The sequence below is a fragment of the Ailuropoda melanoleuca genome, chromosome 2 (genome assembly GCF_002007445.2).
Source record: "Ailuropoda melanoleuca isolate Jingjing chromosome 2, ASM200744v2, whole genome shotgun sequence".
NCBI classification, from domain to species: Eukaryota; Metazoa; Chordata; class Mammalia; order Carnivora; family Ursidae; genus Ailuropoda; species Ailuropoda melanoleuca.
The window spans coordinates 164,560,305-164,574,075 of record NC_048219.1 but is presented as its reverse complement, the minus strand read 5'-3'; the positions used below and the strand labels follow the sequence as shown (position 1 = coordinate 164,574,075).

Here is a 13,771-nt window from a genome sequence, read left to right as displayed (position 1 = left end):
CTGGCAAAGTGGAATGAAATAGCTTCCTTCCATGTAACAATCTCAAGTTTTAACAAACCTGGTGACATAAAGCACATCCAAACAGACGTCTCTGGATTAAATTTAATACAACTGTACATTCATGCTGTGGCGGTAACAACTTTCACATTATCTGTATGACTTCTCAGTTGACTCTCATGACACAAACACAAAGGCACAGTCCAAAAGGATACACTAACATTTACAATAGTTTTAAACAAATGTAGAGAAGACAGATTTGAAGTCTTAAAATATTTGAATATGGATCCACTGGAATATATTTTCATTGAAGAAAATATTCAACACTCTCATTTTGCTGCAGTGGCAGCTCCAAGTGTCCAGTAAGTTATTCTTAATATCCATTGAACATACATACAACAATTATAAATAAGCACTCACATGACTAGATAGCTAAAGAACCCAGATTTTTAAATATCTCAGATTTTTTAAATGAATCCTTCTGCAAAAGGTCCTACTTTTTCCATTTTAGTTAATTCTGTAAAAATAAGTGCCTTTCTTCCTCCTCTCATTAGTGCATTCACTACCTTGGCTGCTTAACATTAGATACACATGAATTTAACCAAGGATTATTAAACATCGAAAGAAGCCATCCAATCATGGTACTTTAAGATTAGGTAATAAAATGCTAGAATCAGGACTTGTCTCCTTGTTGGGAATTTTTAGTCTCAAAAGAAACAGGTATTTAAAGAAACTGAAGCAGTATAAACGAACTTGTCCTTAAAAAAAATTGAGAGATACTATTCTGTACTTTATAGAATTAAGGGATGTTATTTTTAAGCATTTGGTGAGTAAGAAGTCTTATAAATCTGAATATACGGAATGTATTATAGAGTCATTAAAATATAATTCTGGGAAGAAACCAAGAGATTAACATTTTAATTCTGTATTTTATAAATTTAGGTCCTCTGGGTTATTAAGGTATTAAGCTTCAGTGTCTTTTTTTTTCAGCCTGAAAGCAGCCATGTTACTTCCCTGCTTAATTCTTTCATGACCTGCAAAAACTAATTATTAATAAATAAAAAAGTGTTCACCTTTTATTGTAATCACACAGCTATCAATGTTGGTTGACATTCATTAGATCTTGGTTTCTCAAAATGTATTTATCTAGGTCAAGAAAAACAAGCAGAAGGAAACCTCACCCAAATTATGTAGCAGTGTTAAGCAAATTCAGTTTTTGAGCCAAAATTAAATCATTTGTGTCTTCAAACTTTCCCTGTAACTTTTCTTATAGCAATATAATTTTGCATTTTGGCCAAAGAGAGCTGCTTTCTTTTGGCAGACAAAATCATGCTTCTGGAGAAACACTGACTTAGATCTATAGAATCTGTCTCCTTTTCAATAGAGCAGTAACAAATAGTGTTACACATTTATTTCACCTAAGCTGATCTCATTCTAAAGACCAATATGATGAAAATCTGTAGCATACTTTTACCCAATATACCTAATTATGTTCAATTTAAAACAGTTTTCCAAAAGAACTGGTTTTTGGCCAAGAGTCAAGAAACTCCAAAATATCTGATCTAAAAGTCATCAATTAAAAATTAAGCCATGGTGCTTAAGTGTACTGACTTTAAAAACCAAATGTACACTACTGCACGTTCTTGGAAATTTGGAAAAAAATATATTTTGACTCTTAAGAAAAAAACACTTGGTGGCACATTAAAGAATGATTATGAGTTTACAAAACATTAAGAGGCAATTCCAAAATTATGGAAAACATCAGTGTGCCTTTGCTTTATTTGAAGAGAAATGGAGTTTTGAGTGCCAAATAGCTAATTACTGTTAGTGTCACCAAAATTAGTTCCAAACAATACTCAGAAAATAAACTATTCCCAACAATAAAAATTTTCATTACCTATTATAAGGACTATATCATAACTTTCATTCTTAAGGGTCTTGTATCTCCTTGTAGGATTATCACAAACCATCTTTTACTTTTCAAATGAACTAATTCTAACCCAATCCAAAGTAAAAACTGTTCACATTCACAAGCAAGGAATACTATTGCACATTACACTCATTTTAGGAATGTGTGCTTCCTCCCCCCGCCCCCCCAAAAAAACTGACAATGCATCTATGAATTACAACTCATTTTCTGAATTTATAACACTCAAAGTGCTTCTGCTCTTCCACTGAACAAGTACATTAATATTCTCATAGTCTCAAAATACTTCATGAACCCTGAAGTGATTCTCTATGGAAGGAGCTTCCTTTGCAAAATGAATTTGGCTAGTCACCTGCATACCAAAATCTCCAAGAATCTGAACAAATTTCTTGTGCTCCTTTCCAATCCAAGATCTCATTGGATCACATACTTGGTAAGGTGTTACATGGGTATGAACAATAATCCCTGTTTGTGCAAATTCTTTCAAGATTTCTGGATAAGTAACCCAAGTATTGCTTCCTCCAGAATGACCGCCATCCAGCCAGTACATTGTTCTTATGCTTTTGATAAAAGCATCTATGTTCTTGTCTTTCTTGGCTTCTTTTAATTCAAAAAGCAATTGATTCAAAACAACACAACCTTTACTGAATCCAATCAAAGTAAAAGAAGCACCATTTAGTGATGGTGGGTAAAAACTCATGGTGGACTCATGAGGTTTTTCACAGGTCCTCTCTTTTTCTCCCTGGCAACCATTAGTAGTGTGAGAAGAACTGGATCTACAATTAGATGCTTTGGAGTCCTTATTCAAATCTTTCACATTCTTCTTTGATAACAAACTGTTCTGACTTAAGTTAAAAGCATTAACTAGTAACATATAAAGGTGTTTAAAAGCTCCAAAGTCAGTATTGTGTTCTGGAGCACCAAACATATTACTTTTCACAAAATTGTCATAGCAGCTGAATTTGTGCAAATGCATTCGGGAACACTTTATCACCCAAATATAACTATTGGGGAACCGGTGGGCTAAAATGGTGGCAACATTTTCTAGACTCCAGTTTTCCCATTGGTAATTCTCAGGATGACGAGTCATAATTTCATGGTAATTCTGAAAGGTAAGAAAGATGAAACAAGCATTAAATACACATTTATATAAAATTATTTCCACAAAATAGTTTCCCATTTTTATTGTGGAGGAAATTGAGGTGGTATATGACCAACAGTTAATGTACTAGAAATGAAAACTATAAATCCATCATTACTTTCTGATCATAAGATTTTAAATCATTTTAGTTTAAACCTAAAATCCATCAAAAGACAGGGTTATGAGATATAGCTAAATAGCACAATAGAAATTTTAAAAATAAAACTTACTTTAAAAGGATTATATTTTTAAATAAATTTTATTTAGTATACGCATTAACTGAAAATAAAAATTGGTTTATTAAACAGACTTTTTGACTACTCCAGAACTTTAAAATATTTTTCCATTAAAGCTGCTATCCTGAACCCTCCCTTTTTGGATTACTCTAACAACCTAAATGCTAAGTTTGATTTTAATTTTGGTATTACAGTTGACCCTTGAACAACATGGGTTTGAACTGTGCAAGTCACTTACAAGTGAGTTCTTTCCTATAAATACAGCATAATACTGTAAACGTATTTTCTCTTATGATTTTCTTAACATTTTTTTAAGACTTTTAAGTAATCTTTACACCCAATGTGGGGCTCGAACCCACAATCCTGAGATCAAGGGTCCCATGCTCCACCAAACTGAGCCAGCCTGGTGCCCCCATAGTAACATTTTCTAAAGAAAAATGTTACTTCATTTTAAGAATACAGTATGTGATACAGTATGTGATACATATAACATACAAAATATGTGTTAATCAACTGTTTACATTATCAGAAAGGCTTCCATTTAACAGTAGGCTATTAGTAGTTAAGTTTTTGGGGAATCAAAAGTTATATGTAGATTTTCATCTGGGTGGGAGGTCAGTGGCCTTAACCCCTGCTTTGTTCAAGGGTCAACTATGCAAAGCTGCAAAGAACGTTCTAGAAAAATCTTTTTATACATCTGTGATTACATCAATAAAAATAAATTATTGGATATGGGGTGTCTGGGTGGTTCAGTCGGTTAAGCGTCGACTCTTGATTTCGGTTCAGGTCATGATCTCAGGGTCATGAGATCAAGACCCGCACCGGCTCTATGCTGGGCATGGAGCCTGCTTGAGATTCTCTCTCTCTCCCTTTCCCTCTGGCCCTCCCACAGCTCACTAAATAAATAAATAAGTGAATAAATAAATAACATCTTTTAAAAATAAATAAAAATGAATTCCTGGATATGGAAAAACTGGGTCAAAGAATATTCATAATTTAAGATTAGTTATACAGACTACAATGCTATCTTCCAGAGAGGTATGTATAATTCTTTTATCTCTGTTCAATTTCTTACACAAAGGATAGTTTATTCTAATTTGGACTTACTGAAAATTTGAATGAAGTTGGAATTTTGTTTATATATTTATTAGCCACCTGGATTTCTATTTGAGTCTGTTCATACCTTTGGCCCTTTTTTATTTGGATCTTATTCATATATAAGCATTCTATATATATTAATAACTTTTTGTATAGGTTCTATGATATGCATATAAATTGTTTTCCTTTTTATTTTTATTCACAGTAGCTATTTTTAAAAAGAGGGAAATTCATTCAAATTTATTAATTTATTCTAAGAGTTATTGGATACCTACTGATTGGGTATGTATCAAAACAAACTAAAGCCCTGCCCCCACAGAGCTTACAATCTAGTACAGAGATACACTACAGACAACTCCATACAGCAACACTGTCCAACAGAAATATAACATGATCTACACATAAAATTTTCTAGTAGCTATATTTAAAGAAGAAGTTAACAGGTGAAACTACCTTGAATAATATATTTTATTGAGCCCAATATATCTAAAATATAATTTAAACATGTAACCAGTATTAAAAAACCAATGAGAGATTATGACATTTCTTTTTCTTACTAAGTCTTTGAAATCCAGTGTGTGTTTACACATAGCACATCTCAATTTGGATGCTAAATTTTCACTGGAAATACTGGATCTGGATCTGGATTTAGATTTCATAAAATTTACAGCTGAAAAAGTAGATTCACATTTCCAAGTTGTTCAAATATACTTAAAAGTTTTCTAGGAACTATCAGTTTTTAGATTTAAACTTAAAAGTTAAATATAATTAAAAATTTAATTCCTTGATTAGACTAGCATTTCAAGTGGTCAATAGCCACAAGTGGCTACTAAGATGGTAGTTAAGTGCAGTGGAGTATAATTTTTAAAAAGCAGGGCAGGGGTGCCTGGGTGGCACAGCGGTTAAGCGTCTGCCTTCGGCTCAGGGCGTGATCCTGGCGTTGTGGGATCGAGCCCCACATCAGGCTCCTCCGCTATGAGCCTGCTTCTTCCTCTCCTACTCCCCCTGCTTGTGTTTCCTCTCTCGCTGGCTGTCTCTGTCTCTGTCAAATAAATAAATAAAATCTTTAAAAAAAAAAATAAAAAAATAAAAAAATAAAAAAATAAAAAGCAGGGCAAAAGGAATACAAAGTTTTGGAGAGGATGGAAGATTATTATTTGAAACCAGCGTGGTCTCCAGTAAGATGATAGCTGAGAAGTACCTGAAGGAACCAAGGGAGTCAATCATGATATTTCAGGCATAAGAAACTGCAACTGCAAACGGCCCTGATGCAGAAGCATGTGTGGTATAGCCAAGATACAGCAATGAGACTAGAGCAGCTCCAGTAGTGGGAACAAAAAGAAAGTGGGGGCGCCTGGGTGGCTCAGTCGCTTAGGCGTCTGTCTTCAGCTGAGGTCATGATCCCAGGGTCCTGGCTGAAGCCTGGGCATCAGGCTCTTGGCTCAGCAGGGAGCCTGCTTCTCTGTCTCCCTCTCCCTTTCCCCCTGCTTGTGCTGGTGCTCGCTTGCTCGCTCTGTCAAATAAATACAATCTTAAAAAAAAAAAAAAAAAAGGGAAAGAAAGTGATCGCCAAGGTCAGAGAGATTGTTGGGGAGAGGGGAAGGTGTGAGGACTTTGGCCTTTGCTCGAAGCAGAGGGCTGACATAATTTATGTTTTAAAAGGATTACTCTTGCTCCTATGTTGAAGGGTCAGAAGTTGAAACAGGGAGACCAGTAGGAGGTTCCTGAAGAAAAATCCTAACGAGAGAAGGTGCCTTGAACAAGAGTGGTAGTAGAAATGAAGGTGATAAGAAGTGGTCAGACCCTGAATATATTTTGAAAATAGAGTCAACAGCATTTGCTGATTGACTGGATACAGGGTGTGAGATAAAGAGAAACAGAGTTGTGATTTTCCTTTATCTATGTTGAACAATTTTAAATGTATTTCTCTTTTGACCTAGTGATTCCACTTCTAGGAATTTATCTCAGTGATATATATATATGCATAAATAAATAAGCATGTATAAGGCTATTTATTTGTTTCAGAAGAATGAAGCAGGCCTAATGAGTACTCATATGCATTGTAAAACAAGTGCTAAAAAAACCCAGTAGGCTATGCTACCATTTATGTTTAAAAAAAAAAAAAAAAAAAAGGTTTGTGGGGCAGCAGGGTGGCTCAGTCGGTTGAGGGTCCGACTCTTGATTCCACTCAGGTCCTGAGATCAGCCCCGAATCAGGCTCCACCCTCTCCCTCTGTCCTTACCCTCCCACCCCCACCTCTCCCCACCCCCACCCGCAAGTGGGCACGTTTGTACTCGCACACTCTAGGGTGCACGCTCTCTCGCTCTCTCAAATAAAGAAATAAATCTTTAAAAAATTTGCATCAGCACAGAACGTCTCTGGAAGAACACATAAATCAGCAACAGTGGTAGCCTTGGGGAAGAGAAATGGGAGACTGGAGAGATTGGGATGAAAAGGAGACTTACTTTTCAATGTATAACCTTAAATAAACTTAATTTTTAACAATACACATATTTTTCTAATAAAAATCTAAAAGTAATGAAAGTAATACTCACTATAAAAATTTAGTCTATATACAAAGGTATATGGAAGACAGAAAAACCATCCATAAAACCACCAATTAGAAATAATCATTACTAAAATTCTGGGAGTCTAGCATTTCAGTTTTCTTTAGTATACATAAACATTTGTAAATATGTATATAAGACAGCATTCTTACTTCTTCCTCAACAAGCTTATACATACAGTTTTTACTTAATATATTACAGGCATGGTTCCGTATCAATAAATAGATTTGCATAATTTTTAGACTTCCCATCAAAAAGATTAATATCAATTTCCACTCTCACTGGAAGTATACAAGAATTTACCCATATTATCCACACTGGCTATTAGCATTAATTTTTTAAACAATCTTCACTACTATGATAAAACACCTTACTTTTGATTTAATTTGCATGTTTTGATTCCTAAGCTGGTTGAATGTTTTTCTATCTTTATTGACAATTTTCATTTTTTCCTTTTGTTAATTCTCTATTCATGTCCTTTAATAATTCTCCCAATTGGATGCTCAAGTCCTTTTTAACAGTTCATAATCTCATTAATATTAATAGTTTGTCAAATATGTTAAAAAATATTTACTTCCAGAAGGGTATCATTTAACTTTTTATGGATTCTGCTACTGCCCCTTGCACATTCAGATTTGTGATATAAAATTAAAATAGGAACTTAGATCTCAAAGGGTTCATCTAAATCCTTTTTATAGCTAAGGAAACTGAGGTCTAGAAATTAAATAGTTATTTCTATTATAGTTATTTGGTTTATGAGCCAAAATGAACTCAAGATTCTACAATTCTTAGTTTAGTGTGTACCACATAGGAGGTAATCTAAAAACTTGGTATTTTCTTTGATTAGCCCCAGGTTACACGACCAGAGGGGGAAAATGCTCATACTAAGGAACTATGCGCACTAAAATATAAAAATAGTATTGTTACTGCTATATCAAAACCCAGATCTCGAAATAGTGGATAAATACTCCCATATTTTAAAAAGAGACACAAAACATCCCCATAGGACTTGTTAACAGGTGGCCAAAACTGGTTCTGCAACTCCAGCTATTACCCAGGGCCAATCTACAGAAAAGGCTAAAGACTGCAGAAAGAGTGTTTTCTTTTGAGAATTTTCATCCCAATTGGGAATGTAACACACTTACTTGCTTGTAGCAAGGAATGCTTGTAGGGGGCATGATGCTTCTCATCACCAGTGAGGCAAGTGGCAAAAGAATCTCTTGGAGAGGGGCGCCTGGGTGGCACAGCGGTTAAGCGTCTGCCTTCGGCTCAGGGCGTGATCCCGGCATTATGGGATCGAGCCCCACATCAGGCTCCTCCAATATGAGCCTGCTTCTTCCTCTCCCACTCCCCCTGCTTGTGTTCCCTCTCTCTCTGGCTGTCTCTATCTCTGTCGAATAAATAAATAAAATCTTTAAAAAAAAAAAAAAAAAGAAGAATCTCTTGGAGAGATTAAGGGGTACTTATTTCACAGGTAGATCTTACGGACCTGCAAAAACTCACAGGCCCATCCCACACTGCTACTAAAGGTACAAAAGATTCTTAGGAAAACTTGATATGCATGTGTCTCCAACAGTTTGGAAAGATTCATGATTAAATTTCAAGCAAGGTGGATTATTCTTACAGCAAAGCAAGGATAACTATATTGGATATGAGCTGTACTTCCATCAAAAACAGGGGAAAGGAGCATTTCTGCTGAGCATAAAGTAGACATCCCAAGTAAGCAAGTTAGAAAGGACCATAACAGGATCCAGCCTAAGAAGACTGCCTGACAAGAGCACAGGAAGCCCCAGGGCACAAGATCAAGTGCGAAATAATAGAATACATATATTTATATCTGCCCCTGGTTCCTGGCACAGAGCTCCTAAAACCCTTGAAATTTCCTGGGTGACAGGAACATCTTTGTTCTAATGAGGTGACTCTTGTTGGGCTCCAGGATAGGAACTGGTCAGCCAGAAAGACTAAGACGTGATTAGAAGTTTGGAACTTTCGGTCCCACTCTCCATTCTCCAAAGGGAGGCTGGAAATGGAAGTTAATGATTGATTGTGACTATGCAATGAAGCCTCCATAAAAATCCCCAAATCATGGGTTCAGGTAACTTCTAGGTTGGTGAACACACAGAGGTGCTAGGAGAGTGGTGCACTGAGAGAGGTCTTTGGAAGGTCCATACCCCTTCCCACATACCCTATGCATCTCTACCATCTAGATGTTCATCTGTATCCTTTATCATATCTTTTCATAATAAGTGGGTAAAGTAAGTACACTGTTTCCTTAAGTTCTATGAGCTACACTTGCAGATTAACTGAACCCAAGGAGGGTATCATGGCAATCCCAATTCATAGCCAGTCAGCAGCAGCACAGGTGACAACCTGGGACTTGTGACTGGCATCTGAAGTGGGGGGTGCAGTCTAGTGGGGCTGAGCCCTTAACTTGTGAAATGTGACAACAACCCCAGGTAGACACTGTCAGAATTGAGTTCTAGGATATCCAGCTGGTGTCGCAGAGCATCACCTGGTATGGGGAAAAAACCCACATATCAGGTTTCAGGAGTATTTGAGTGTGGCAATAGTGTAAGTAGTAAAGGTGTGACAAAGGAGAAGTGAGTCTTTCCTCACCAAGACATACACTTAGGGCACAGTCATCTATATATCCTAGCCTTTAGGAAAACAAAATTTTTTTAAAGGTAAAATTGGAAATGTTCACCAAGTGTGAAATGAGTAAATAAATTGTATATCCATACACAGAAAACTACTTAGTAATAAAAAGGAACATACTACTGATACAGGCAACAGTAAAAATGAACTTCAAAAGCATTATATACTAAGTGAAAGAAGCTGGACACAAGACTACATACTATGATTCCAAATTAATGAAAATCTAGAAAAGGTAAACTATAGTGAAAAAAAGCAGATCAGTGGTTGCCTGGGGCTGAGAAAAGAGACAGAAGTGGGGCACAAGGGTACTTCTTAAGGTGATGGAGATGTTATATAACATGACTGTGGCACTGGTTACATAATTGTAACATTTGTTAAAATTCATCAAATTATAAGCTTATATTTTTAAAAAAAGTATAATTTTATATCCTGAGGCTTTTAAAAGCAAGATAACTCAAGAAAATTGGAACATGCCTATTTCAAAAATCCTGATTCTCCCCTCCAAAATCATTACTGATGGATAAAAAAAACATCAAAGTACCTAAAGAAACATGAATTACTGTGTTCTCAGCTTGCCTGTTAATTCAAATGAGAAAATAACAAGTATAGAATAAAAAAGGACACACAACAACAAAATGATTGCAAAAGGAACATCAAGAAAGTAATGGTAATTCAAATTTAAAATTACATGGACAACCAGATCTAATTGATACCAAAGAATAAATCGGTGTTAACATGAGGTAAAGCTTCTAATGGTACCCTACAAAGTTCTGTTGGCCCAATTCTGCTCAGTATTTATCCAAATTAAGAATAAAGATATAGAAAGTATGCTTATTTAATCTATATAGGATACAAACCAGAATAATGGTTCTATAAAAGAACTGATACACGAAGAGTTGAGCTGTATCTAATGGTAAATTTCACATATAAACACAAGGCTCATAAAAATCAAGTACAAAGACACAGATGAGAAAATCTGAGCCAAAAGCATTTCATATAACAATAGCCAAGATTTATCAAGCACTTTGTGCACTGCTTAAAGCAATTTGCATATATTCATTCACTCATTCAACAAGTTACCTACTGAACACCCACTACATGCCAGTCACTAAGCATCATAGATGTATTAGTGAAAAAAACGGACATGAAACTTACATTGTAGTGCTGGAAGACAGACAAAAACCAAGATGAATAATACAGTAAATGAAATGGGTAAAAATAAAAGAGAAAAGCTGACAGGGATCCTGTGGTCGTGTGATTACTAAATAGGGTGGTCAGAAAAGGCCTCCCGTGAAGGCAACTTTCGAGCAGACTCAAAACAGGTGAGGTAATGAATCCTACAGATAATCTGCAGGAAGATTGTTCCAGACAGTATGTGTTAAAGCTTCTGAGGTAAAGGGTGTCTACCATGAGAAATATGAAGAAAGTTGCTAGGGCAGAGTAAAACTGAAAAAGGAGACAGAAAAGCAACAGAGTGGGAAATGGTGAGGACTAAGAGCCCTGGGAACCATGAAGAATTCTCTGGTTTTTACTCTGAGTGACATGGGAAGCTACTGGAGAGTTTTGAGCAGTGGTGTGGCATGACTGGACTTACTTTTAAACTGATTCATCTGATCACTTCCAGAAAGATTTAGAAGGGGAAGCAACTTCATTTATTGATGGAGGTATGAGGTGTGAAAGAGAGGTTACTAAAAGATAACTTCAAGATTTCTAACTTGAGCAACTAAAAAAGAATTTCCATTAACTGAGATGAGGAACACTAGAGGAAGACCAGATTTAAAAAGCAAAGATCCAGAGATTTTATGTCTGAGATATCTATTAAGTATCCAAAAGGAAATACTGTGCATGCAATAGGTAGTCTAAAGTTCTGGGACTCTAACTAGGCTAGATACACAAATGTTGAAGGTCATTAGAGTATAGATAGAATGTAAAACTACAAGACTGAAGGAGATCATTAAGGGAGTAAAGTTGGAGGAGAAAAGTCCACAAATTGAGCCTGATAATAAAAAAGGTCATCAGAAAGATAAGGAACTGTTACTCATTAGGTATTCACGTATTTAGTTCTCACTGATATCCTATAAATTATTTTTCCTATTTTATAGTTGAGGCAGCTGCAATTGGCCAGATATTTCATAGCTAAAAAGTGCAGAATCAGGATTCAAACCTAGGAAATCTGGCCTCAAACACTTTTGATGCATTACCTTATTCTTCTCTAAAGGACCTGGGTTTTTAAAGCACTTCATACTCTTCATAAATCAACACTATATCACTGTCCAAAAAGCTAATGGAATCTCAAGCTACATTAGGAAATGGATGATGTCAAAACAAAAGGAGGTATTAGTCTAAGTGTATTTAGCACTTTTTAGACCTGTATTGTATTCTGGCTGTCACACTTTATAAACATTTAGTAGGTGCTCAATAAAGGGTAGTTATCATTATCATCATCATCATAGATGCACACAGTAGCTGTTCCTCAAATCTCTGCAAGTCGCCATCAGTAATGTCATGCTGTTTTCCCAAACTGAGCAAGAGAGCATTAACTGAGTATCTTCTCTTAAATCTAACAACTAGTTTTTTCATAGTTGTTATCAGCAATTAGGCCAGTTAATAAGAACAAGAGAAAAAAACTACATGTATCTTAATCATCATTTAACACATGCACAAAGTTTGTAACTATATCATTTTAAAGCATCTATTTCAAAAACAATAAACTAATACTGTTTCATGGTATAAGAGACACATCTAGCCCTATTTTAGCTTTACCTGTCTACAGCAGCACTACCCAACAGAACTTTCCGTGATGATGAAAATGTTCTGTGAAAATGCTCTGTATTTGTGCTCTCCATTAGGGCACAGACCTTAAGGGCTTCTGACCACTTGAAATGCAGCTAGTGCGACTGAAGAACTGGATTTTTTATTTAATTTAAATTAAATAGCCACATATAACTAACGGCTACCGTATAAGACAACAAAGTTCTGGATTAAAATCTAAATTAAGACTCAGCTTTCCAGGACAATACATCCACGAATATTTGTTTGAAGATATGAAATTAATAATAATGATAAAACCACATACAAAAGTAGAGAATTTAGGTGAGCACAAAATACTGCCACGCTTAGCAATTACTGTCTCTTTTCTTCCACCCACCCTTCTTTTCTAGGGTTACTAAAAGTGTCATACCCTTATTTTTTTTACTTGTTTGCTTCTTAGTTACTGCAAGCGTTTTCGGAACACTACGTGCTAAGTTAATTTGAAAGCCATCCCTGTCTCCTGCCTAATGCACACACACAGACACACACGCACACGCTCGCGCCTCTGAGAAACCAAGTTATAGAATGAATATACATTATGTGCCTCGTGCCTTCTGTCTCAAAATCCACCCCCTCGAAGCCCGGACTAACAGCTGGCTCTTCGAGGTCGATCCTAACCCTCCAAGGACACCTTCCCTCTGGGGCTCCAAAAGCAGGGGGTCAGGGGTGTGGCAGGGGCGGTTTTGGATTTCGTGGAGCAACGCAAGAGCCACGCCTTGAGTGCATGTGTGGGTGTGTTCGGGAGAGGCAAGGAACCCGGTACTAGTACGAGGGGGAAATTGAAGGAATTCGCATATGCACACGAGGAAGGAACAGGTGTCCACGCAGGCCCCAGGTTACCTGCACATCCCCAGGGAAATAGAGAACGTGATGCTGGGGCGCGGGTTGCGGCTCCTCTTTCGCCCGGTCCCCAGAGAGGGCCCGCCGTTCCGGTCCCTCCCCCGCCGTCTCCGCCGCTAGCAGGAGCAACTCGTTGCTGCGCTGCGGGTCAGCTCCCGGCACCGTGGACAGCTGCAGGCACTGCGGCCGGCGCCCCTCCGCCGAGGGGGAGCACCGCGCACCGCTGCCGCCGCCCAGGTTCATGGTTTCGGCCTGCGAGCGGGACGCGGCGATTCCGAGGCTGAGCTGCGGCAGGAGGAGCAGCAGCGGCGGCGGCGGCGACCGCAGGAGCCTGAACTCCCACATGGGTCGAGGCCGCGAGAGCGGTTCAGGGGTGGGGGAGGTCCTGAGGGAGGGACTTCGGCAGGCCGCCCAACGGTCCGCGGGAGCGGCCCGGGCGCGACTCGGCGCGGGGGCGACGACGGCGTCAGAGGCCGACGTCCGCGCGCAGCGTGCGTAA

At 37.6% G+C, this 13,771-nt stretch overlaps 1 protein-coding gene across 1 annotated transcript; it reads right to left on the bottom strand.

Moving 5' to 3' along the window:
* Nucleotides 1-1,544: 1,544 nt before the first annotated feature.
* Nucleotides 1,545-13,765, bottom strand: C2H2orf69 (chromosome 2 C2orf69 homolog). Its single transcript, XM_002915836.4, has 2 exons — nt 13,273-13,765; nt 1,545-3,029 (listed from the first exon to the last, which is right to left on the bottom strand). The coding sequence occupies exons 1-2, from the start codon at nt 13,615-13,617 to the stop codon at nt 2,202-2,204; spliced, it is 1,173 nt and encodes a 390-aa protein (XP_002915882.1). The 5' UTR covers nt 13,618-13,765; the 3' UTR covers nt 1,545-2,201.
* Nucleotides 13,766-13,771: the final 6 nt, after the last annotated feature.

What these genes read in the sequence shown, in the direction of transcription:
- C2H2orf69 (XM_002915836.4), bottom strand. Translation starts at nt 13,617, where the DNA reads ATGTGGGAGTTCAGGCTCCTGCGGTCGCCGCCGCCGCCGCTGCTGCTC. An exon ending in ATTTCCCTGGGGATGTGCAG is followed by an intron (nt 3,030 to 13,272) that starts GTAACCTGGGGC and finishes CTTACCTTTCAG; the next exon opens with AATTACCATGAAATTATGAC.